Source organism: Phaenicophaeus curvirostris, chromosome 4, assembly GCF_032191515.1.
Source record: "Phaenicophaeus curvirostris isolate KB17595 chromosome 4, BPBGC_Pcur_1.0, whole genome shotgun sequence".
In the NCBI taxonomy this organism is placed as follows: Eukaryota; Metazoa; Chordata; class Aves; order Cuculiformes; family Cuculidae; genus Phaenicophaeus; species Phaenicophaeus curvirostris.
In genome coordinates this window covers 60,353,287-60,381,106 of record NC_091395.1, presented here as the reverse complement: position 1 = coordinate 60,381,106, position 27,820 = coordinate 60,353,287, and the positions used below count along the sequence as shown (strand labels likewise).

The window sequence follows — 27,820 nt, the reverse complement described above, 5'->3', positions numbered from 1 at the left end:
TAGATTGCCACAGATGAAGACAGTGGGATCCTGCTCTACAAAGGCGATAAAGATCATATAGCAGTAGAGCTGTACCGCGGTAGAGTGAGGGTCAGTTATGACACGGGATCTTATCCAGCCTCTGCTATATACAGGTGAACCCAGATGAAACAAATTTCTAACTGAAACAAAGCATGTATTAACTCCTTATATCAAAGTCATGTTTTTTAATAGATGGTTAAAAGAAATATATGCAAATGAATGCATTGTGAGATATTTGATACCTATTGCTAAAAGACATGATCTGGCTTGGAAAATAACTAATACAGTTATTTCAGAAAGATGATGCATTATTTGATCCATTAAAATGGAGTAAGAGTCAGCTTTTAGCAGAACATGTATACATTTGAGTATAGCTCACATGTGGAAGTGGAGTTTTTTCCATGATGTTACTGCCAAATAATTTCCTAGAGTACAGGGTAAAGTGCAGAACTATACTGTATTACAAAAATTTAATGGAAGTTTCTCTTTTCTTCTGTGTTAAGCAGTCATATAAGGTGGAGCTTTTCCCTGGCAAGTGAAGAATAAGCTAAAATCTTGATGCTGTAAATAGGCACTACCCTTGAAAAAGGAATGTTTTCTGCTTACGCCATTAAGAGACAGAATCCAGATCTGGTTCTGGATTATAATTTTTCAGGGTTCTCTAAAAAATTGCCACCTGAATTTCTGGGGAGGTTTTTATGTAACTTATCAAGAATTTGCAGACAGACATGCAAGAGTGAGCAAAAAGGCAACAGGCGTCATTTCTTGGCCTTGAATGCCCTATTGTTGGTACAAATACATTCAGAAATAAAGGAGAAGTGTTATGTGAATTTTCCTTGAATCTTCTTTCTGCTGTATTTACATCTTTGTTTTCTAAAATTATGTCTAGTGTATATTTACTTACTGGAGTTGGTAGCATCTGACATTGTTCTGCATTCCATTAGGGACATTTCTTTGTAAATAAATTATTTTGAGAAATAATTGTACTCCAATGGCAATATAAAATTAAAAGCTTAAGTATTCAAAGCAGAGAAACTGCTAAACTTTGTTAGGTAATAACACCAAGGGAAGAGTGGTTTTAGTCTGTTACTAAAAGCATTCCGCGAGAAAGAAAAAAAAATCCTATAAAATATAACATAAAGTTGTTTACTAAAAACATGGCCTTTTACAATAAGCATCTTAAGGTTGCTTTTATTTTCTGATGCAATATGTATTTCATAAGGGTGTTTTTACAGTTCTTGAAATGATTTAACATGTGCAAATAGTATATGTATTTAAATGTATAAATGTTCATATGCTAAAATAGAATTAGAATTTACAGGAAATTAATGTATTTAAAATCGTGTGAAACATTCACTTTTCTCAATGACTACAATTCAATATAACATTATTTCTCTTTTGTGTCTGTGATAGTGCTAAAGAAGTTTAGATTGTTTTGTCAGGAGTTTAAATTCATTTTGTTGATTTTTATTTTGACAGCTACAGCTATTCTGTTTGACAATAGGAAGCAATAGGAATCAGAATTATATTATATACATGTATTTCCTTCTCATCAATTTAACACTTTCTCCAGTATTAATGGAATGTAATATATACTGGTTATTCACACTTGTCAGTTTTAGTTTCCTAGAAAAAGATTAGAAAACAATACTAACACAGCTAAACCTAAAACCCATAAATGTAAACAGGGTTAATAACAAAAAAAATCAGTTAACAAACAATCCAAATTAGTTTAGTGCAACAACACAATTAGAAGCATCTCCCCTACGTAGTTGATGAGCAGGTTTGAATTATGTGAAAGTGGAGAATGCAGGTGCAGTAGAGAAGGGGATTAGAAATGTAGTGGTGTCACATGGCAACATGGTTGTTTAGTGTAGATACACACTTGTATTTTTTATTATTATTATCATTAACCTCTCTGTCACTTCAAATAAGCATGATGGTGAGTTCCTAGGAGATATTTGAAAATTTGTCATGTAATGGTAATGAGATCAATTGTAATGAAGTCTTTTGCCCTTGAGAGAGGTGCATATGTTGGAAGCCATGTATACATTACCACATTGTACAGATGTTTGTGCATCTAGAGATCACTGTACAAATTGGATATTATTTCATTTCTATTCCAGGCTCTAGAAAGGGGTATGTTGTAGCACAAGACTTTTTCACAATATACTCTAATCTCTTCATCCTTTCCAACCTGTCTCTATTTTTCTAACTTTTGTTTCCAGACATCCATGTTTTCCAGTTCTTACTGTTTTACTGTTTTCCACTCTTTACCTTCTTTTCACCCATTCATTGCATGTTGTCTTTCTGTAACTTTGTTACCTGTTAAAGCTGTCTCCTGTCTTGTTTCCTTTCTTTCTTTTGATCCCTCCCTTTGTTTTCTTTCCTCCCTTTATTTCTTTCTAAACCAGCTAGATCTGATCATCTTTGCTCAAAATCTGCTCAGGCATGATCTGCATTAACCTCCTGATTCACTTTTCCTCTTCTCTGTTGTCTGTCTCGGTCTCCTCCTCGCCACAATTTCCAGTCCTGTTTTGCTTACAATCCACTACCATCTATTAGTCTGATTCTTGCTTTATTCCAACTGATTCTTGCCCAGTCCTAGCTCTTTCTCTTCTTTCTCTGCAGGCTTATTTTTTTGCTTCTCCTGAATGAGAACCACAGAGTTTCTTTCTCTGTCCATGTAGCCTTGATCAAGCTAATGCAATACCTTCTCTTTGAGTGGGGTGGCAAGCACAGATCCAGCAAGTACTGCTGCAGCCCAAAAGTACAGTTTCAGACACCCTTCACTATGGAAAATCTTAGAAGAAACAGTTGAATTTTACCAAAATTATAAATAGCTAAAATAATATCAGAAAATAGTGTTATGGGTTAACCCTGGTAGGCAGCTAAGTGCCACACAGGCTTTCACTTACCTCCCCTTTCACCCTGAGTGGGACAGTGGATGAGCAAAGGAAGAGTAAAAGTCATTAAAATCATGGGTTGAGAGAAAAAGAGTTTAATAACCAAAGGAAAAGTGGATGGAGAAAGAAAGGAAACAAAACAAGACAAATGCTAGAATTGCAATCACTCACCATCTCTTATGGGTAGACTGATGATTATCCAGTTCACAAGCAGAATACGATTCACCTACCTAGTCCTCCCTCCTTTCCATTTCATTGCTGAGCATAACATTATATGGCATGGAATATCTCTTCGGTTATTTCAGGTCATCTGCCTGGTTGTGTCCCCTTCTAACCTCACACACACCCCTAATCTATTCACCAGGGCGGGCAGAGTGAGAAAGAGAGAAGGCCTTGACACTGTGCAAACATTATTCAGCCCTGTCTAAGACATCAGTACATTTTCAGCATTGGTTTGGCCGCGAATCTAAAACACAGCAACATACCGGCTATTATGAAGAATGCTAAATCTGCCCCAGCTAGACCCAGTAAAACTAGTTGATGAATTATAAAAGAAAACAAGTTGGTGTATTGTGTTTATCAGATATAATAAAGACAACAGGATTTTAACTCATAATGTGTAAGAATTATTTGACAACAGAGTAGATAGTTTGCAAACTAAGATGAGAAGTTGCTTATGGTAAAAAAGACAGAAAAGAATTACAGATTTAATTGAGGCAATGATGATTTGTGGATAGCATAGGAAAAAAATTAGAAAAGTCATACTCCTCTGAACAATGATGAGATGCCTGAAACAGATGCCAAAATAAAATAAATAAAAAAAAACCAAAAAAAACACAGCCGATAGAGAGATTTAAATAGAAGTTATAAATAGAAGGTTTTTAATATAAATGGCAGTCAAGAAATGGTGTCTTGTAAAGGAGTCAGATGGGAGCTGTAAAGGCTAAAATGGTGCTTGCAGTAGTGGCAAAGCAAAGTTACAACCAGATGAATTAATCATGATAAATATGGAAAACCAACAATAACAGCAGTCTAGCTGTGTAGAGTGAATGAGAACTGCTTTATCAATGGGAACTAACTGCAGAATGTAATAATCCCCAAAGCGTTTGTCAGTCAATCTGAATAACAAGAAGAGTTGGTGGCAATGTAAAGGCCAAAAAAAAAAGTAAATCATTGGAGATGGTTATTTGGGAAAAGTTGATCCACTTCAGTTTTGTTCTTTGTGGTCATTCATTTTTAAATGTTAAATTTTTTTTACACACACACACACAAATAAAAAGCCCTTTTCATTCTCTAAATTAGTTTTCATGTATTTATTGGAAATACAGGATTTTTTCTTCCCAAATCATTATTCTTCTACAGAGTTCTAGAAGCTTTAAATCAGTTTTTCTTACAGATTTTCATTAGGATCTATGCAAAGATCTATGCATTCAGCTCTCATTTCTCCAGTGGAAGTGGGCTAGAAGTACTGTAGGTGCATTGGCAGGAACTATTGCACAGATTTGCCTCGTGCTTATTTTCCTGTTAATTTAAACCACTTTTACCTAGGAGGTCTTCTCTTTCTGCAGTCAGCTTTTACCAGTAAAACAGTTTAAACAAGAAGCTTTTAATAATCGCTCTTAACAGAGACACATTTTCTTCACACGTTATCTTTTATACATTCCTGGAATGACCTCTTGCTATAAAACTGCATTTTCTTGTTGCTCTCATCCTTTCAAATACTATTATATGAAAGGTTGATAAGTTTTAAAATAATGTAAGTTTCCTTGGAACAAGAATATTACATTAGAATTTCTAGCTTACCTAAGTGCATTTTAAGTGCAATTTGATTCCTTAGCAAATTTTTTTCCTGGATTCATTGAAATATGTTAAATAAATTATTCCTGACACTTTTCTTATTGCTTGATCACAGTAAAGAGACCTCTTAATCCCTTGAACAGACTTTACTCTTTAGGAATGATGAACCCTGACCTTTTCCTTCTCCCTGTGGAACCCAGCAGTCCCCCTCGGGCCCGCTCCCAAAAAGTGTTTATTCTGCCAGTGTCTGCTTCATTGTGTGTTTGCACTTCCATGTAGAGCTGAGTTTGTGTAAAGCCTGAATGCTACCATGCAGACCTTTATCCATATTGAACTGAATCTGTCCACATAGTTTGAGTTGGTAACAGATAGCTAAGAAGCTGTAAATGACCATGTGAGTGCTTCTGATCTGTTCCAGGACAAAAGCAGTTAGGTTAATTAAAATGTCACTAAGGATGTTATAAGGCAATTTGCTTGGGTTTTGCCTTGAGATTTAGGAAGCTAATTCCTTTAATCTATACTGCTTAACTGTTGAGAAGAGCTAGCCAACTATACAACTGTTAGTCCATTTCAGGCTATCATATAATTGGTTCATTTAAATAACTTTTTTCAAAGGCATAAGCTCACTTATTTGATGGTTCCCTGCAGCAAATAAAGGTTCTCATGGGAATGGTTATGTCTGAGCTCTGGAGTATAGTTCATTGTCATAACTTCCATGCAGCCATACATTCAGCTCTTAATTCTCTAGTGGAAAATAGGCTAAAAGTTATGTAAGTACAATGATATATTCAGCCCCAGAACTGAGTTATAAGATTCGTCCTTCTCTGGTGTACTTAAACTGTGTTCAAGTGCAGAATGGTTACTCTGCACTTAAACATTTGATGTGTAGATATGGAGGCTGATAAGCACTTCTTGCACTTAGTAGCTTGTGTAGGCCTGTCCTTACACAGCATAAGAACTATGTTAGAAAGAAGACTTTTCTGTGTGATGCTTTTTGGTCGTTCTCCTACTAGGGGGTTTGTATCTTGTTAGTAAAAAGAAAGAAAAGGCATATGTGAACAAGAAAAAACAAAAAAAAAGTACAGTATTCATTGTACTAGTAAGAAGCCGAACACAGAAGTAACTATGCCTAATAAGATATTACTTTATTGCTAGCATTAGTAGAGCTGTCCTGACCAATGATGTGATTTTGTGTGGCAGAACTAAGGTTTCATGCAGTTCCATTTCCATGAAATAATAGGTTTGCATATTACTAGAGTCAACTCAAGCCTTCATACTTGCAAAATATTTAAACCCCATATTATGCAACATGTAGGATACACACATGTGTATGCACATGTGCAAATAAGTTCTTTAAATAAGTTTAGAATTATAAAATTGTTTAGGCTGTAAGGGACCTTTAATGGTCATCTAGTTCCACGTCCCTTGCTGTGGGCAGAGACATCTTCCACTAGATTAGGTTGTACAAAACCCTATTCAACCTTACCTTGAACATTTCAAATGCTGGGGCATCCACAACTTCTCTGGCAACCTGTCTAATGTTTCACCACCTTCACATTAAAGAGTTTCTTCTTTATGTCATCATCTTTTACTTTATAGTTTCTATCTAATGTAAAACTACCCTCTTTTAAAGTGGTTACCTCTTGTCCTATCACTAAAGGCCCTGGTATAAAATTTTGCTCCATCTTTCTCATATGCCCCCTTTAAGTATTGATCAGCTTCAGTAAGATCTCCTAGCAGCCTTCTCTTCTCCAGGCTGAACAACTAACTCACTCAGCCTTTCTTCATAGAAGAGGTGTTCCAGCCTTCTCATCATTGTTGCAGAAGAACTCCAAACTTTTCTAGTGTTTGGCTTCCTGCCTAGTAAATGTATTCTGACTGATGTTTAGAATATCATCTATATTTACACAACTCATTAGTTGGTGAGGACAGGAATAACTTTGAATGAAAAAAGGCCATTAATTTACAATCCATATTAATAGAGTGTTATTGAAGGGGAACTATACTGTACTAGCTCTTAAGCATACATGCATATCCTTGCTTAAAATCTAGTTTCAGGAGACTGCACTCATGGAGAAGTTCTGTTCTGAAGCTGTCTGTATTATCTCTTCAGGAAGATCAAAAACCATTCTAACCAGACCATCAACTGTTTAAAATTAATATTAATGTTTATTTTGCAGTGTGGAAACTATTAATGATGGCAATTTCCACATTGTGGAGCTGCTAGCTATGGATCAGATTCTGTCTTTATCTATTGATGGAGGAAGCCCCAAGATAATTACCAATTTGTCCAAGCAATCCACTTTGAATTTTGATTCTCCGCTGTATGTAGGAGGTAAGAGGATCTTACTGTTTCTTAGTAATTGTATTGTAGCTAATTTACTCTGGTTACATACATTAATAAACACTTGGTAAGCAACTCATGCATTGAGATAACACCTTAGGATGAAACTTAAACAGTTAATCTCAATAGTTTCAATTTAACCAAACAGTGTGTCCTCAAACTGCACCTCTATCACTGTGGTTTTATCACTATGGCTATTTAATGCCCGCAGTAAAATTCTGTAATTTTCTAATGTTACATAGCTTTTTATCATACTGAAGAATAGTGTTTGACATTGTTTAGCTACCTGAAATTTCAGTAATGCATATTTAGAAAGTGCAGAACAGTAGCATTCTGTTTTGATCTTGTTTTAAGTTTTTATTTCACTGTACAGATACGCGCAGGAAATGATAACAAGGTATAGAACCATGACACATAGAATCATAGAATAGTTTGGGTTGAATGGGACCTTAAAGATCATCTAGTTCCAACCCCCCTGCCATAGGCAGGGACACCTCCCACTAGACCAGGCTGACCAAAGCCCCATCCAACCTGGCCTTGAACACCTCCAGGGATGGGCCATCCACAGCTTCCCTTGGCAGCCTGTTCCAGTGCCTCACCCGCGCTCATCGTGAAGAAATTCCTCCTTATGTCTCGTCTAAATCTGCCCCTCTCCAGTTTATACCCAGCGCCCCTCATCCTATCACTACAAGCCTTTGTAAAAAGTCCCTCCCCAGTTTTCTTGTAGCCCCTTCAGGTACTGGAAGGCTGCTATAAGATCTCCTCAGAGCCTTCTCAGAGCTGAACAACCCCAACTTTCTCAGCCTGTCCTCATCCAGAGATTTTATTGCTTAGGGCTGATAGGAATTATGACATTAGGTAAGAATGAAACCAACTGGACAGTAGCACCTCAGTATGTGTCAGGGTTTGTTGATTTGGGCTTTTTTTTTTCTGTTTTGAGACGAAGAATTGTTTATTTCAGTAAAATTGGTAGTAGGTGATTGTGGAGGTAAACTATTTGAAACATTTTTGATCATTTGGTGCAATTTACTCTGCAGAATTATGGATTCAAGCCTGCTGCTTTAACCAGCTGTTTCTGTTGAATTTCTGATGGGCCTACATAACCTAGGTCAAAGAGTCAGAAACTTAAGCCACCACTTTGTGCCTTCTTGCTGTCCTTGGTAGCAAGTGTAAGTCCTTAGTGATAAAAGATTCAGCATGGTTTTTAAATACTGCTGACCAGTCTTCATCTCCTACTTCGTTTAACCTTACACTTTTTAGAAGACATGTAAGGAGTCTCCTTCTGATCTGTTCTTTCTGTATAATGAATAACTAATTTCTTTTTTCATTTTGTGTAATTCTTAAGAACTGTTTTGTGTCTGAGAATAAGTTTTTAGGCTTGAGCATCTTGCTTTTTTGCAAAAAATTATGCTACCAGTAGTACATTCATACAATGCTTGTTTTCTCTAGAAAAGGTGCTCTTTATCCTCTTTCTGAATATACAGAAAAGCTATGGGTGGTTGCTTAGATTTATCTCTGATAGAAAAGAAAAACAGGAAGCTGCTTTGATAACTCATCAAGAGTAGTCTGTTTATACTAGTATAGCAAGTGTCTTGATTACAAGTGATGAGAAGTAAGTTCATTTTTGTCTCTAAAAATCCCCATTTTTCCCTTGAAACACTTCAGCTTTTTTGTCAAATCTTTTCAGATTTTGTCATTGCCTCCTTTTATCTAAGGTGGGAAGAAGTACAAGATAGAATTTAACATCAGTCATCACTCCCCACACCAGCAGAGAAAAGAATTAAAATTATCAAATGTATGAGCTGCCTTTAAAATCAATTCATATCATGAATGTTCAGAGGAGGATTACCTTGTAGAAGCACGTCTGCATTTTTTCATGTTTATCCCTTCTGTTGTTTACATAGTGTCCTATACCACATTTTTTGGAAGGAGAGATGGCCCTAGATTCTAATAAGACACTGTGTTCTTGCTTACTTGTAGTGTCAACATCCGTTTGTTTTTTAATGACTGCTAAGGCAAATTTAATTAGTTGGTTGATTCCCCTGTCTGTTATGGGCGCTTTTTGATGAAATGAGGCTAGACTGCCAATTATAAACATTTATTCTGTGCAGTGCTAACCCTTGCTTGTTGATTTGTGACATATGGTTCTCCTTGCTTTTTCACCTTGCAGATCTGTACCTCCAATAGGAGAATTATACTAATCTACATTATCATTTTGAAGTATCAGAAGAGACATTTTTTGGAAATAATCTTTTCCTGTAGTGGTTTGATTCCTAAGATTAGGAGTCGTCTTCACCGTAGCGCATATTCTTTAGAGAGGTCCTGTGTTCCTTCTATTTTTATCCTTCACATTCCTATGTTTATCACTCTTCTATATTACCCATCTTTTTGAGATTCCTTCATTTCTCTTATCCAACTGTATCTAGAATTTTTAGAGAATTTGATCACACATTTCAATCAGTTAAGAACTCAAATTCTCACTAAGATTTTATGCAGTATTTTTATCTTTGCCAGAGTCTTAGTTTGACACCTCTATCATCATGGAACTTACACTTATTCTTATCACCTTCCTGCTAAAATGGCATTTCTGGTAAGCATCACCTCAGCTGGCAGGATGAAATTCAGACTTGACAGCAAGCCCTTGTATGGTTCTTTCTCTCTCATTCTCTCTCCCTCCTTTTCTGCCTTCCCCTCCCCCCCACCCACCCCCCCGCTTTTTTTTTAACAAAGTCATTCTGGGGTAACAATATTTGGGTTGGTTTGGAAGGGGTAATTTAACTTTATTGTTAGAGAAAGGGGGCTATAATCGATTTATATTCTTCTCTCTTTCTGACCTTATTCCAACTGTATGGCTCTGTTGTGTGGTTAGAATACACACACCTGACATTTTTCAACCTTTCTAGAATAGAAAAATCATATTGAAAGTCCGTGGCTTTTGTAAAAAGTCTTAAGGAACAACCTGTTTCTTCTCAAAAACTCTCCAAAGGGATGAGAAACTTCTCTGATACTTCACATTCTTCTGTTGGAAATTAGAGCATATTTTACTAGTTGAGAGTGGCACCTTGTTTCACGGAAGCTCCTATTTCTGAGACAGCTAGAGCATCAGCTGCTTTTCATTTGTGCCTGCTCTGTTCTGGCAGCCTCTAGTATGAGCACATTTTGACAGTGCTATTGCATGACTATTATTTAATAGGGATGTTACCATTTGTCTCCTTGAGCAGTGATTTTACCTGTAGTCAGGTTCAGTGACCAAAAGCTTAGAGGGAAGTGAGAACTACTTTCGTATGTTTTGGAAAATAGAGCTGAAATATTTGTCAGCATCATTTCTATGGCAGTTCTTTCCTAACTGATGAAGAACCTTTATCTAATTTTAAGAAATATTGCTAAAGAATATAAGGAGCTTTTGCACACACTTCGGCCTTTTGGCATTTGGTAACGTGCTAGAAGAAGAAAAAGAAGTGTATAGGCTAAAAGCTTGCATATATACTTGCATTGTGTTGCCAAATGTCTTCCAAATTAGAGGTTATATACCTCGTATTATCTGGTGTGATACGTGCTTATATGCCTCCCAGAAATCATATCTAAATTTCCAGATACAAGTCAAACATCTAGTTTAACTTTGAGTTGGTGTACTTAGTTTTATGTAGCTTTTATTTTTACAGTGGATAAATTCAGTGCATCTATTCTGCTATTAGACACCTCAAGCCACGTGCCTAAACATTGATTGTTGCTTTCAAGGGAGACGTTAGGGTGAGGAGGCCTTGATGACTTTGCCCTGTATCTGGACTTTGAGAATATGGTGAATAGAAATGGACTATAATGATTGTTTGCAGCGGGGTCCTTTAATATAATAGTCCCAAGCCTATTTTTACTTAATTGATAAGATCAAAGAAGATTAGGCTCTTCAGCACCATGGATGCAATATTGTTCATTTCTATTATCACTGAAGCTTAGCACAAATGAAATGACAATAACATCTAAATGAAAGGCAAGTCTACTTCATTAGATTGCATAGTGCTTCTGCATTACTCTTAACTGTTCAGAGTCACTATATAAATCCATTAGAAGTATCAGTTTGCATGGTTGAGGAGCAACAATGCAGAACAGTATCTCTTTCTGTGGTTATGTAAGTATAAGAATGAAAATTGTAATTTTGTATATGAATAAACCTGTGCAGCTAAGAAGCATATTTATTTTCAGGTAAGCAGATACTTTTCTAATGCTCAGTATGCTTTGATTTACTTTACTTATTATTCTCAGGAAATATTTAAGACTTTGTGTATTAATTATTTGAATGTAATGTTTTAAAAGACTAACTAATATGGGCAAATATGTTGACAATAAGTTTTAAAAAAAAAGCAAAAAACAGAGGGTAAAGAAACATCATATTTACAAGGAAACAATGTTTAACAGTAATGTTCCTTCTGAATTAGCCTTAAATGATTAACTAATCACAACAGGGTAACTGCATCACATATACCTCCTGCTCCAAATACACCTGCAACAACTGTAGTCTGTAACAGGGAAATTATTCTGAAAATGGTCAATATTAGGGGCATTCACACTATCTTGAAGTATCTACGCATAGAAATTTGGATGTTGAATTATTGTCTTTGATTTAAACTGTAATGGCAAACTATGAGTGGGTTTTTTTATTAATCTGTTTATGAGACACGCTGAGCAAAAATATTTGTGGAAGTAATGGAACTTCACTCCTCCTGCTAAGCTTTTCTTTCCGTGAATTTTCAGTAGCAAAATCTCACATTTGAAATGCATATGTGAGCTCCACATTGATGAGCTGGTCCTAGTACATTCTTCTGGATTTGAATATCTTAGCAGCTTTCAAAAAATTGTGCATTAACTGCTAAATTTCAACAACATTTGCCTTTCCACCATTCACAAACAATTTACTATCCTGGATTTAATTGCAGTAGGCCTGTATCTGAAATTTTTCACAGTTGTGAGCTTCCCATGTGAAGTCCTATATACATCTCTTCAGTTGGACCTTGAGCCTACAGGTCTGGAGCTGATTTTCATGGATGTTTGACAACCAGGAAAATTTCCACATACTTGATCGCTGCTCATGGTTGTAGACTGAATGTCTAAGAAAAATTAATTAGGAAGAAACATTTCTTAAAAAATGTTTAAAAAATAAGGAAAATAGTATAGAAAATTGTACCAAAATTTACATTGATTTTTTGCTATTATTCATCTCCTAGGCATGCCTGTGAAAAATAACATAGCAGCATTACGCCAGTCTCCAGGACAGAATGGCACCAGCTTCCATGGTTGCATCCGTAATCTGTATATCAACAGTGAACTCCAGGACTTCAGAAATGTGCCACTGCAAGTGGGAATTCTGCCAGGCTGTGAGCCTTGTCATAAGAAAGTTTGTGTGCATGGAACATGCCATGCTACCAGCCAGTCAGGCTTTTCCTGTGAGTGCGAGGGAGGATGGAGCGGACCCCTCTGTGATCAACAAACTAATGACCCATGTCTTGGAAATAAGTATGTCCTTCCTCAAATCAGAACTGTAGTGTAATATGCATATGTGTCTCCTGTTATGTATAGTTTTTTGTTTAAAAGTTCACACTTTCTTTCAGCAAGAAACAAAATATCCTGGGTGTGTAAAAATGAAAACAGCATCCAGATTATAGTATATTCTTATCACATACTTTATGAGAAAAAATTGCAAGTTTAGGGGAGCAGATACACATCTTACTAAATTTCTATCTAAAGCTTGGGATATGCTCTTGAATATTTCTGTTTGGGCTACTTTTGCAATGAGTGACACTGTTGCAAGTGTTGGTATGACATTTAGTACAGAAAGTGTTCAGAAGAATTTGCAAATGGAAAAAGAAATCTATTTGCTTATTTATAATTTTATAGAACGAAGAATTATTATCATCATCATCTAAAGTATTTTAAAAACTTGTTACAATAGATGGATCTAATATTTTCATATTTTCACAATACCCCAGGTTTTAGCAGGAAAACAGATTTACGGTAAACATCTGCTTAAGTTTGTGCATGCTAATTCTTTTTTTCTTATTTGACTAGAACATTTTAGGTTGGGCATTTTATGTACGTTTATAGAGACGGTCATGTGTGTGTATATATATATGTGGAGAGACTGAACAGAAGATATGTATATATAGGTATATGTAATTATTGATATTTATGCAAATGCATCTTTTAAATTTAATATAGAGACAGATTCAATTTTTTGGCTCAGGGTGTCCCAGCACAAGATGATCAGAAACTTCAGAAGTCTAAAGTTCTTCAGCATTTATTAGTCATGCGCAGCAAGATGCCATTCTGTTTGCTCTCACCAGTGCCCTGACCTATGTAACTTTTGTCTTTCGGGGACCAGTGGCCTGAGTTTCCGAAGAGCAAGATGATTTTCAACTGCCATATAAAATTATCTTTAAGTGATCTTTTCACATAGTGTATGTGGAGAGTCTACCCTTTAAAGCTTTATACACTAGTTAGCATGCTTTACAATGCATTAGCATTGTTTATGATGGTTATGTGCTCTTTCAGGACTGTTAAGTTTTGATCTCTTTCCAAAGCCACATCAGTGAATTTTTGAGTCATATCATTATAGCACTTCATTGTTTGTGGGTGTTTTTCTTACCCTGTCCTCTTTCACAGTAACTTAAGAGATAAAGAAAGGAAGTCATAGCAGGATAAAAAATACAAATGTGATGTCTATTGCATCTATTTTATACTTTAGTGGTCAAAAATAACATGGAACTATAACCTTGAAGTTCTATAATAAGAAAACCCAAAGAATTTCATTGAAGTGTCCTTGAAAATTCAACTAGTATAGGTTCTTGGAACTATACACCTCAGCTTGACTTAGGAACCTAGTGAACAAAATTTGCTCTACAGTCAGTAAAGGAATAAACACATTTCTAAAGAGTAAGTTAGACCTCAGAGTGATCTAATCACCCTCTGGATAAGCTAGTTTCTCTCCATGGTTGTGTGGGGAGCTTATGGCAATTATACATCTAACTTGGGTTCCTGACATAGGTACCTAAAATTAGATAAGATGAAAGTGTGCCTGAGAGTTTGCGCTTAGCCTGATGTTCCGTTCTGTACATGAAATTTAGGGCTTTAAGGAACAGGTGGAAGGAAAAGTTTGAGAGTTGGCATGAGCTAAGATGTAATCATCTTCTAAATCAAGCAGAACTTTACCAAAGATCCTGACAGGGAACTGTTTTTTTTGATATTTATCCCTCTGTATAGAGTATGACATGATGTAAGTGTCACCTGAGTAACTTTGTACATCAGATGTACTAAAAGTGGTTGTTTTGTGAGTGGTGAACAGATCAAATGTTAAACATAATGAAAACTAAATAAAAGCCATCTGCCTTGTGATACTGTCTAATCGTTCAATTTGGAGTTGCTTAATCTAACAGACCTGGAATATCAGACTTTAACCACAGGAAAAATTTGGAATTTTTTAGGGAACATAATTACTTTGAAAGTATAGACTATTACATAATAGGGAAGTTGAAGGTAACTGGAGGCTGTATTGTGCCTTTCATTTAAATATTCTGTGATGAGAATGACTTCCCATACTCTTTTTTTCCTCCAAGTTACACCATGCCTAAGGCATTTGCACAGAATTAAGGATACAGATGGAGAACTGTAATGTAGATTTCACTGATGAGTGGAACTTGTTGACTTTTATAAACTGAAACTGTTTTAAATAGTTAATGCCAGTTTGCCAAAGTTAATGTAGTGCATTTTCTTCAGTTTTTTACTGTACTGAAGGAGTAGAGCACAAAGCAAAAAGTTTCCAGAAATACAGACTATGTAATTCAAAAAATTTCAAAATTAATGTTATTCTTAGTAGAACATTGCTTGGGTCAGAAAAGTTCAGTTAGGAAGTGCCTGACTTGTCTTTGTGCTGGGAGCCCCATACTTCATGACTGACAATATGACTATTTTAAATTATATAAGACCTAGAATTTCTGGTAAGTATCATTTTTCTCTACTTAATTCTAGTGGATTACATTTGGGCTTGATTTTGCTGTGTTCTTCTTAAAAGCATGATGAAAATTTAGGTAGACAGCAAATGTTGGGTTTAATAACTGTGGCATTTAAAAGTCCTCCATAACACATCTACAGTGGCTGTTTTCTGGTGAAATAGAGTTCTAATACTGCAGTTTATTTTGTGTAAACCTGCATACCAATTATAAATCACTTCACTGCATCTCACTGATGAAGTCCATTAGAAACAAAAGCAATTTCTTCTGAGTACAGTCCAAAGTATCTGTAGTTAATGTTGCTTACCCTGAACTTTGATGAATAATTTATTTTTATTCTCTTGGGCTTGTTTCCCCTGTAGATGTGTGCATGGTACCTGCTTGCCAATCAATGCGTTTTCATACAGTTGTAAATGCCTGCAGGGACATGGGGGAGTCCTCTGTGATGAAGAGGAAAAGCTGTTTAACCCCTGCCAATCCATCAAGTGTAAACATGGCAAATGCAGGCTTTCAGGACTTGGGAAACCATATTGCGAATGCAGCAGCGGATACACAGGGGACAGCTGTGATCAAGGTAATGAAAATTTTTAAATCATGTTGGTTTGGTCTTAGAAAAGAGTGTTTTTTATTAAAACATGAACAGCCAAAAACATTACCAACTTTTTTTTCCCCACAACACACACATTTGTTTGGTTTTTTTTTACCATAAGAATTTATCTCAGTGAGAGAAAAATCAAACTTTTACCATGAATTTGTTTACATTTTGAGGATTTTTTCATCAAATATTTTGCTGTGAAAACATTTCTCTTTTTTGACTTTATTCAGAAACACATTTTTACTATATTTAACTATTACCTTTTACCTGCTGTATCTTTCTGTATTTATTGTTTCTCTGCCTTCTGCAACTGAGAAGCCAAATCCAATGATTCTGCTCCTAGTTTTATCACAAACTCTACTTTTGACCTCTCAGCTTCAACTGATTTATCACAGCGAATTATGCAGGTGAGATGGATGAAAACAGGATGACTTTTCTCCCTACCTTTTTCTTCTTCCTTTGTCTATCAGAGCTCTCCCTCTCCCTCTCTTTACCTTACCCCAGATGGCATTTATTTTGTGTTGTACATAGACGTGAATAGAATAGAGGAATATGGTTGTAGAACTTCTAACAGATGTCTCATTTTTAGATGCTTTTATACCTCAGTAATTTATGAAGTTAGTGGAATGTAATTTGTATTAAATAATAGTTTGAATAATATTAAACTCCAGGTCTAATAAATTAAATTGCATGGTCTCTGAAACATTTCCCTATGGTAAACAGAACCAGCTGCAAGCAATGTAGGAACAGAAGATCTCTATTTTTACAAAAGAGGAAAAGATTTAAACTTCCAATTTTCTTGTCATTGTAATAGCTTTGTATTTATGGTTTACATATACATAATATAAACTTTGCTGAAAATAGGAGGTATAGGAAATAAAACTCAGCATTAATCAAATTATGTTTGGTAGAACCACTATTTTCCAATATAAAGTCTGAGTCAAACTTTAAAATATCAATTCCAACTGCAATTAGAAACACATCTTCTTTAGCAATGTCAGCCATTCTTTGACCTGTATCTTAAATGTGTATCTCTCATTTTAAATGTTGTTTTCTACAGAAATCTCTTGTCGAGGGGAACGAATCAGAGATTACTACCAAAAGCAGCAAGGGTATGCTGCGTGCCAGACGACCAAGAAGGTATCGAGACTAGAATGTAAAGGAGGATGTTCAACCGGGCAGTGCTGTGGACCACTGAGGAGCAAGAGACGGAAATATTCTTTTGAATGCACTGACGGGTCATCATTTGTGGATGAGGTTGAAAAAGTGGTGAAGTGTGGCTGTACAAATTGTCCCTCCTAAGTGTCCCTGTCACACTTGTCTTTTGAAAATGTTGTATACTTATTGACCGTGTCGGACTAATTAATGCTTCATAGTGGAAATATTTGAAATATATTGTAAAATACAGAACAGACTTATTTTTATTATGAGAATAAAGACTTTTTCTTCATTTGAAAAAAGATTCAAGTGCTTGAACTGAGACTTCTCATAACCAAGAGGAGCTTTGAAGAAAAAAAAAAGACCTGGTAACATTGCAACAGAATGGGAAACTTTAACTGCTTTTAACATGGATTCTTCTTTATAACATGCTGAAGATACACTGACACTATATACATGTGACTTTCAACTTAAAAGCTCACAGATGAAATAATGATCAGAACATGAGGCTTGTTTTTTTCACTTTCGTATCAGTATGTTTTATTGTCTTGACAGACCATACCAATCACTTACCTATGGATGAGGAAGCGTTACAAGTAAAAGAATTAGATTATACAGAAATAACTATTGTATGAAATACATTTTATCTTTTGGAATTATTAAGCATCTTGAGAAGATGGGCTCCCATTTAATGGATGGGAAATGGAGATACGAGAATATACTATAATCCTGAAATCTCCTGATGATGTATACTTTTATGTCAGCATGTTAGCAAAAGAAGCATATAAAAGTGTTTATCTGCCCTTTTCCAGTATTAATTTTTTGTAATATAAATGTTTGGGGGATGATAAAAATAGATTATTGATGGATAAATTAGTAATAATATGGATTTTTGTTTCTATGAGTTCTAAACAACTCTATACAGTATTGGGTTTCATTGAGAAATATTTATTGTATCAAAGTACATTGTACTTAACCCTTTTAGGCCATCCCTTTTACTGTTTTTCAATGCTTTAATATATATTAATTTATATTTGTCCCAGTATTTTTATATTTTTTTTAATTATTTTTTTTAAAAGGAGTTAAAAATCAGGATTTTTTGCAATAGAACTAACGTAGCATGTCGTCTTGGGGTAAATGTTTTTGGTCTGTTTTTTCCTTCCCTTTCCTTTTTCTTTTCCTTAGAATCTGACCACTTGGTGTCACTGAATCTGAAAGTGATGACAATCTGCAGTTTTCACATACAGCAGATATTCAGGACACCTTCCAAGAACCCGTAATGTATGACAGAAAATGTCTTTACACTAGGTGGCAATTGTAGAGAAGTTAATTTTCCCTATATTCAGTACTTACAGAAAATAAGATGGCGTGTAGAAAATGACATTAGAAGGTAGATCTTTATAGGAGCTTTTTACCTTTTTATTAAAATAAAAGAAAAAAAAGCTGTGCTATCCAGAACTGTGACTTTCCTCAAATAATAAAACTACTTTACTGCCCTAATTTTCCCCATGTTAACATGTTGCTGCTAAATTATAATGTAGAATTGGTAATCAATAGTGGGTTGTGTCCTTCCAGTAAAACCCAGGGTACCCTGTAAAAATGCAGATGTTTTTCAAGTTTATTTTATTATTTTTTTTTACAAAAAAGTTAGATGTACATGTGTAATGCAGTGTGCTTTGTCTTATTTGGACTGATATCAGTAATGCTACTGATGTTTGTAAATTAAACAGATATTTACTTCATTAACAGCTTTTATTTGTATTCTTCTGAGAAGTTTAAATTGTCTAACAGCCTTTAACTAAACTTCTGTAGTTGCAAAGAATATTTGGTAAAAAAACAGAATAAAACCCAACCCTAGATCCTAGTGTATTCATTACTGAAATCCTGAAGAAGAAATTAACTTGGGATTATCACATCTACATGCAGAGACATCTGGAAATGCCAGTTCATTACAAACACAGCTGAACTCATACCAAAATTAACAGAAGACTTATAAATAAAGTACACTGCATGAAGAGGCAAATTGAGTCTATCCTAATATTTTAATGGTTGTATAAATGGCAGTTTGACAGTTGTGTCAGCAAGTAATTGGACTCTGCAGAGGGATTAATTTTCACTACTCTTGGACTAAGTATTTTAAATGTAAGCAACGGGATGGAATGATACTTAACACGGTTTCTCTTCTGTAATATAATTTTTACAGATACTTCTGCCTTTTATTTAGTGCACTTTAGAATTTGTCTAAATAGCCAATGAAACAGCCTTTAGCGTGAGGCCTTCTTTGCAGTTTCTGTGACTTCTAAATTATTGTCTGTAAATAAGGGTAGCTTTGAGGAAGAAGGCGGCATTTTTTGTACAACAGTACTCACATACGGAAGTGTTCAAGACCAGGCTGCACGAGACTTTCAGCAAAATGATCTAGTGGAATCAGGGTTGGAACTAGATGATCTTTAAGGTTCCTTCTGACCCAAACCATTCTATAATACAGCATTCTTGGATAAGCGGTATTATTTTTCTGTGTATAATCAAAATCCGTGTACCAAGTATCTGGAGTTGGACTGCACTCTGTCCTCATGCTGACAGAGAAAGAGGAACTTTGCACTGGTATTCAAGCAATGCTAGCAGCTACTAGTGATCCTGAGGCCATCAAGACAGGGTGTTTTTTTGTGGTCTCTAAGCAGAACCAAATAAAAACTTAAGAATTAAAAAGAAATCCCCTCCAACAAACAACTTTGGCACCTATATTGAAGAGTGACTCAACTCACCTTAGAAACTGAGTGGCCCTGTATTCTTGCCACTGAAAGTCCTTAAGCGTCAACAAGGTGTGCACCTGTGCATGACAAGACAGAATTTTCTTAGTAGGATGGATCACCCTGACACCTTTATCATGCCTAAATCAAGTTTCTTGTAATATTTCGATATTAGACTGCCTTGTAGCTGTATTCCCCAAAAGGGAAATGGGGATCTGAGGGAACTGTAGCTTTAGGCATAGGTAACGTGGTGGAGAATTTAGTTAAGCGTAGAACACTCTGGACACATAGGTTTCCATTCAAAAACAAGTTATGCAGCTTTTAACACAATGCTCAGGGAATAGTTTACTCTCCTAGGATCTTCTGTCTGCTATAGGAACCACTTATACAGTCTGCTTCTGATGTAATGAATAAAATGCACTAGCAGCATTGGGTCTGAAGCATACAACAGTACAGTGACCAAGCTCCTCACTTTGAGTTAACACTGCATACTGTTAAACTCTTTTTTCATCAGAAACCAAGAAAACTGAAACTTGCAGATTCCATCATTTTCTGCCAGTATTCTTAAAAGCTATAAAAGAGAAAGCATATCAATGCTGCTTAATTTGTACTGGCTCATGCTCGGCTCTTACTGTCATCTCACAGATGACAAAAATGTGAAAGAATATCAGAAAAAGACCATTCTTCTTGAATGAAACTAACAAAAGTCATTGCTTCTTTTGTTGATGTTGAAAGTCAATACAGAACAGGAATTATCACATATGGAATCATATTCTGCAGCCTGAATTAAATTTTCTGGGGAAGATGGATATGCAGTGATCGAAATACAGCTTGAAGCAAATAATTGGTGGGCTTTGGATAAGCTTTGGGATATAGTTTATTTTCTAAGCTCTATCATAATAACAATTTTGCCTTGCACTCAGCATAGTATTTATTGCCATATGGGGATACCATGAGGCTTAGTATTACAAGAATCATTGTAATAAGATGCTCTGTGTAGGTGCCAGTATGATATTCACATGATGTTACAAAGGCATTTGCCTGGAAAGACCAGAATGCAGAGGTTTTACAGATGATAACAAATCTGGCAGAACTGATGATCTTGCAGGGATAGTAGCAAGGTAATAGAGAAAGTGGATGTCACCATGTTAGTTTTGATGAGTGATGATTAAGAGATGAGGGGGAGAGTGGTGTGTTTTGGAAAGGAGCTTGCTGTTAAGGAAGGAAATGCCCAGAAGTTTTGAAAAAGTGTCAAGAATGTTGGAGGCTATTTGTATTGAAGCTCTGTGTTTTGGGAGCTTTATCTGTTATTGCTTGAAACTTATGTATTTAAAAGAAACCTCTTTACAGTTCTGAAAAATGCACACTTGATCTTTCCATCTTGAGTTAACCCTGTTGTTTGAGGAAAAGCTTATCTTTTCAAAGCAATTCAAAATCCCATCTTTTAGTTCTTTTAGAATAAAGTGTTACTCTTGCAGTAGCTCATCAGGCATGCAGTGTCTGTACTTCAGCTATCCCACCTTACAGTGGAGAGCCTGGCACATAATTTCAGTTCCCATAAAGTGCAATTCCCCAGCTAAGCCACTCAGGATTCTTGGCTTTTGGAAGAAATATTTATACACTGAGCCAGTATCTCCAATCTACTTAAGACTCCTGGAGTGGAAATGAGAAAATTGTCGGTAGTTGTGACTATGTAGGGACTGTCAGGAGTAAAGTAAAACTGAAGTGTTTGCCTGCATGCCTGGAGAGTCTACTGTTCTACTGTGTTCTTTATGTATTGTGTTCCTGGGAGAGCAGGAAGTAGTTGTGCTCATCCTTTCAGAAATGTCTGAGAGTAGAGGGATTTTGTGTCCTTTTGCAAATAAATTGTCTAGGCTGGAAATCATAGGCCTTTTTGGCCCTCAGCCATGTTAAACTGTGTATGTATACCTTAACATCAACCATCATCTTGGACACTAACAGCTCCTGATGTTAAAAACGTGAATAAATCTTGCTCTCAGTTTAATAAAACACAGATGGAAAAGCAAACCAAACAGAGAATTAACAGCTCTATTCACTAGTCTCCTGGGCTCCATGTGATTAAATCTGAGTTGGAGGGTATGTTCTTGCTGCTGCTGTTCTGGCCAGTGGCCGCAGGGGCAATGGCCAGCAAACGAGGAGTATTCCGTCAGTGCTGTGTGTCATTTGTCAAGCTGAAAAAAACCAGTCATCTTGCTGAACAGCGAGACTTCTGGCTATCCACAGTCCCAGCAAATATGCTCCAGTTCTATAGCATGACATCCATGCTGCAGGAATTTTGCTCAGCCATGGGAACAGACTTCAAAATCACCTCCCAGATCCACAGCTTAATTTCAAAACATTGATCTTCGTAATGCTTTCTGGTCTTTACAATTCCATTCTTTTATTTCATTCTAGTCCAGACGTAAACTCCATTACTTGTAAACACTGGTCTCAGTACTCTCAATTGCTGCCCTATTCTACATACACGAGATTGACTTGAGTTTTTTCCTTTTTTAGGTATTAGTTAACATTTGCAGAGGAATTAGAAGACCTGCCTTAAAGAAGAGACAGGTTACACATACAGCTACAGAGATCAGACATTTTCACGTCCTTTGTAATTTGGCAAATGTTACACATTACCTCCTGTGGAACAATTTGACATCTATAGAATGATATAAACTTAGATATTTTACAGATTTATAGACTCATTCCAGGGGAATTGTTGTCTGGTTGTGTCTGCTAGAACATTTTTTAATTCCTTTTAGGATACTTTCCATATCACAAGAGACAAGTAAAGATAGAATTAATGTACCTCGGTTGGTTATTCTGTCATTAAAGTTCCTTAAAAAGATACAGTAGCCTTCTTCCAGGACATTTTTCTTCTTTCTCATAGTTTTTCATGTTCTGGGCTTCAATCTGTTGTTTCTGTATGATAGTCCATTTGTCCACTTTGGTAATTTCCAGGACAGATTTAATCCTTCTAAAGAGAGGGAAAGGATACCTTTTTTCCCCTGCAGCTATGTTTAAAATCTCCCACAGCCCATCTTTAGAAGTATGTTTTCTTTCACAGTCCACTGAGAATAGGTTAACTTGAACTGTTTCAACCGCAAATTTATTTTTTGCTTCTGATTAGCTGTATTTATTTAATCACATTTCTGTGTTTCTGCTATGGTAACAGCAATAAGAGTGGTACCAGCTGACCTGTGCTTCAGAAGTTGCTTGCTGTTTTGGTAAGTTTGGAGAGTTTGAATTTTGCCTGTTCTCTCCTTTTTTTCTCATCTTTTTTTAAAGAAAAACAACTTTTAAGTTTCTTTAGATCTCCTTCCCTATCAGTCCACCCATTTTTGAGCAGTTTTATGATTGATAGGAAACCTAAGAGCACACCAGTGTGAACAGTAAATAAAATTGACTACAGAAAACGCATAGATCTACCAAAAACTAATTTCTACATGATGAGAAAAATTAGAAGTAATTATCCAACAGTTTTTTCCTTCTGTTTTACTGAACAAACTTTTACATGTCTAGTGAACAAAGCTATTAAGTAGCCCCCAAGAACACCCCTAAACATAATTAATGCAGTGCGTCAAGGGCTAGAGAAGTTAAAAAAAAAGAAGCCTAACAGTTACCCAATTGTATTACACCTCTTGTTGAGAGGAAGATTTGGGCATGTTTCTGTGTCTGAATTGCAGTGCATAGGCTCCACTGCAGAAGAAGGTAAACTGTTACCCTCTAAAATAAAATAAAATAAAATAAAATAAAATAATGAGAAACTTTGTAAAGAACCCTAAAAATGAGATGCAAAAACTTTGCTGACTCCCACTTGATCAAAACAGTGCTTATCATCCACTACTACAGACCAGCTTTTGGCATTTGTTCCCCTCTCCAGCTCCAGGCACTACTTGCTCCCCTCCTTTTCCCACCCACCCACCTCCAGATCTGACAGTGCCTGCCATTCCCACAGCCCTCCCAAATGAGATACTTCTTCCTTCCCTTGCAGTAACTCACAGAAATCACCCTCCTGCACATGTATTCGCTAAGATAACTGGAGGCTTCTGGTGAGGGCAAAACACCGTGTTGGTGATGGAAAGAAAACTCTGCAGCTGATTAATATTTAAGCATTTTAAAAACTGACTATTATTTATTGAACCAAGAATGGTGGCTGACAAAATGTTTAAGTAATAAAATCCTAGTGTGTGGGTGACATAGAGAACGAAGCCTCTTCCTTCTCATTCTGGAAAGCATGTGTAGCTTAGGATTAATTGACAGGAACCTAACCCTAACTGACAATCTGCTCAGCAATCACATTCAAAAGCTAGAAAAACACACACACACACACACACACACACACAAAAGATGCCCCAGTTTGTTGTTCTTTGGTTTGTTTGGTTTTGGGGTTTTTTTACTAAGAGAACAAAGAAGAAACAGTCAAATACGATACAAGTGCCTTGGAAATAACAATGAAAAAAAGGAACCAGCTCTGGCTATATCAGAATGCCGGGCAGGGAACACACAAGGGAATTAACTGCTGCAATTGCTCATGGGTAACAAATACAGCCATATGCTTTCAAAATTTTGTAGAAAGGACACTTAGAGCCCAGAAAGTAGTGACCAGTCACAGAAGTCATTCTACTGTTACCGCATGCTGACATGAAAGAACCCTTTGGGAATAACTTCTTTTAGCAGAAGTGGCCACAGCCTATTTGAATTTCACATGGTAATGAACAGGCTGGTAAAGTGCAGAAAAACAGAGAAGAAAATAATACAGATTTAAGACATCTATGGCCAGATTCACTGTAGGCTTAAGCTGATCATACTGTTTCAATGATGCAAAGCAGCTGTAAACCCAATTTAGCTGGCCTGGAGCCACTACATCTTCTATCTGGTAAAAAAAGGACACAATAGTTTCAGTGCCCAAATCCTGGGTTTGGAACTGTGTCCCATCTGCCAGCCTGTTGGCTAAAGGAACTATATCGCTTGTGTTACTTTGGAAAAACCCTTGTGCCCCAGTTGCTTGGCTCTGCCCCTGTCCCCCATCTAAAGAGTGTCATTCGTGGCAAACGAGCTCACTTTTCAGGGCTGCTCTCCAAACTCCAGAGAAGCAAAGAAAATTGGCAATTCATCTTCAGCAAAAGCAGTCGAAAATGAAAGACTTTTAACCAAAACAATAAAATTAAGTGAGCACTATTGTAGTATAAATGCTTCTAGTGAAGTCATTTCTTTAATAATCACTTTTGAAGACTCACTTATAAGAAAGCATTATGAAAAACAGATTTTCCTGTTAAATCTTTTCTTCATTGTGTGTGTATATAGATCCAAATATATAAGGGTAGAAAGCATGTTTGTTTTTTTTTCTTTTTCACGATGTGAACTTGGTTCCCCTGAGCAGCACTGAACAACAGCAGGTAAGATTAAGAATTCAAGGTAGCTGGCAGTGAAGAAGTTTGACCTAATCTATCTTGACTTTGCACTCTATGCATTTAAATGCAGCATTGTCTGTGTGGAACACACCGTAGTTCACTGGGGTACAGCATATCTATTTTAGTCACACGCATACACTGAAACAGCTGTGTGCACATGGAGATCACTTTTTTGTTGTTGTTGTTTTTAGCCAAATTAGGGGATCAAAGCCATGTAAAACCTTTTGTAATGAAACTTGAAACCACCTGTAATGAAACCAGATAGTTTTTCCTTTCTGATCTAAAGTCTTTCCTGTTTTCAGGCATTACTATAAACCTACATCTTGGTCCACTCTGTAACTTGGTCCAGCTTGGATTTGCAAACAGTTTGATGAAGGCGGGGGGAGGGAAGGGTGATTTATAGCTTGAGGTAGAAAGAAAACAAACAACAGAATCTAACGTTTAGCTTGCTTTAGGCTCAAGATCAAGCGTAACCTCCTACTGACTCCTTTTGGATTTTTGTGTCTTTTCAAATCCCAAAACAAAAGCACCCCACTGAATCCTAAATGCAACACAAAAAAGATACTGCAGTGGTAAATGTAAAAGCAAGTTTCACAAATATCCTTTCATTTTCTAAGAAATTTCTATTTAAACTCAAATGAGGAACTTGTACAAAGGGAGATTAGGGAAAATATTTCTTCCTTATTACAAAGAGCTGAATGTACTCTTCTTTGTTCAGAAGACAAGTAGTGTATCAATCAAAGAGCACTTTTTTCATGCCATCCACAAACTTGTTCAATCTCCTTTAATTCAGCTTAAAAGGAAGATGACAAACATCAGCGGGGAGCTGTTTAGCTAAAGGAAGTGTAACATTCAGAAAAATCAATACAGATTTGCAAAGACAGCTTGGCTTAAAATTAGCATGAAAATAATGTGGGTTATAGCAGCTCTCAGGGTTCCTATTTCCTATCTTCTTTAAAGTATAAAGACTTTAGATACAAGATAATAAGGGGATGTCTGTGAAGAATATCCTACACAATCACTTCACAAAGTAAATTCTTTCAAAAATACTTCTTTACTGGTTTTAAAAAAAATCCTTCTAGAAATCAAGCTGGTCCTTGGTATTTCTACCTGCTAGCAATGCACGTGCATAAGGAAACGCTCTTATCTAGGCCAGGACATCTTCACTTTTGGCATCAGAAGGCAGAAGGAGAACAAACCAATCCCAAAAGAAACAGCTGTGCAAAATACGCCTTAAGCAAAATCTGAGTGAGCAGATGCTTTGCTCCGTTGGACTGGTGTGGGTGACAGTCTGTCCCATTTAAAGGAGAAGCCTAAATGATAAACTGATTGAAGCTTTGTTTTGTGTATTCCAGGATTTGGCTGGAAGGAATGGAGTATATATTTTGAGACACCTTAATTTCCACGTAACTGGAAGATAATAATATCAACAATTGCAGATCTCTGAGAACATAATATGGAAGGTATTTCTGATTCTTTGGATAAAAAAAGCATTTGGTGCCCACAAATAAGATGGCAGAAGTATGGACCTACAAGCCTGAAACCACAGTTCTTTCCATTAACAAAATTTAATTCCTAGGCTAAAAGGATTTCAATCTGTATAACATTACAATACATTCAATATTTAAATTCTCTCCCTTACTTAAAGGCATCCTAAACAAGAGATCAGTGTTTATGTTCCAACAGGTCATGTTTCCTATGATTATCAGTAGTGGGTACTCTCAAAGGGTAGATAGGCAGCTGAGGCTCGGCAACCTAGCCATGAAATCTATCTACACCTCATGCACAAACCCATTTAGCTACCCTTTAAAATATACACAAATCCTTTAATTCAATCTAGATCAAAATGCTGAGGCATGAAAATCTATACAGCGGATTCAAAAAAATTCCACATAATTATCCTAGCTGGATGTGAAGTTTCCTTCGATCTTTGATCTATAATGTAGTAACGTGTCAGCTCGACCAAAGTAGTTTTATGTGCAGGAAATAAGACAAGCTGAGTAGCTTCATGGTTAATTGATTAAAAGGTTCTAAAGAAGGTGCAAGATCAAAGAGTAACTTAATGGTTTTATGTTACTCTAGAGAACTGTTGGTCCACTTGTCTAACAAGGCTGACCTTGGGCAATGAAGTAACATGCAATTTAAAAAAATCTGCAAAAGTAAAACACAGATCATATTTATCTAGTTCAGCATCCTTATTTGCTTTAGCAGGTAATAGGTGGCACCAGTGCTCTAAGATAAGCTGCATTTTGTTATCCTTTGGTGCTATACAGTCTAAATACTAAGTACACAAAATTGACTGTTGACTATACTTGGCCTGAAAAAAAAAAAAAAGAAAGTGAAAGCACAGAAACTCAGAATACAGGATGCCTTGCTGTTGGTTAAAAACCTATGAAAACAAACAAATGACAAACCATGACTGAAGAACAGTTCCCTTGTCTGTGGCTGAGCTCCCTCAGCCATCTTCACTGATTTTGGCAACTGATGACACCTACCTCATAGCTTACAAGACTCGCTCATCTTGACAAGTATATTAGGAAATGGGAGCTACTCTAAAGGAATTTAACTGCTTACAATAAAGAAAAGAAAAAAACCTGTTACTGCATCGACCCTTAAAGAAGAATTTAATAGGTCATTCTCTAAATGACGCTTTAAAACACCAATACTTTCTGGTTAGGCTGTCATCCCTAGGCTATTCAAGTACCTCATGAGCACAATTTAGTTTATGTCTTCTGAATATGAGCATTACTCGATGATCCTGGGGGTCTTTTCCAACCTAGCAATTCTGTGATTCTGTGATTATACTTGCACTGAGGCAAAATACTGGGAATATTG

General features: G+C 36.2%; 1 protein-coding gene across 12 annotated transcripts in view; it reads left to right on the top strand.

The window, feature by feature from the left end:
* SLIT2 (slit guidance ligand 2) overlaps nucleotides 1-17,383 on the top strand; it is a 258,279-nt gene extending 240,896 nt beyond the window's left edge. For 8 of the 12 annotated variants that reach the window (XM_069856242.1, XM_069856241.1, XM_069856249.1 and 5 more), the window contains 5 exons: nucleotides 4-134; nucleotides 6,905-7,059; nucleotides 12,288-12,576; nucleotides 15,428-15,639; nucleotides 16,721-17,383. In XM_069856242.1, the coding sequence (XP_069712343.1) occupies nucleotides 4-134; nucleotides 6,905-7,059; nucleotides 12,288-12,576; nucleotides 15,428-15,639; nucleotides 16,721-16,962 (1,029 nt within the window). In that variant the 3' untranslated portion in view covers nucleotides 16,963-17,383. Of the gene's footprint in view, nucleotides 1-3; nucleotides 135-6,904; nucleotides 7,060-12,287; nucleotides 12,577-15,427; nucleotides 15,640-15,978; nucleotides 16,068-16,720 lie in introns of those variants that run through there. The other 4 variants (XM_069856251.1, XM_069856247.1, XM_069856252.1 and 1 more) reach the window with 4 other exon arrangements.
* Nucleotides 17,384-27,820: the final 10,437 nt, after the last annotated feature.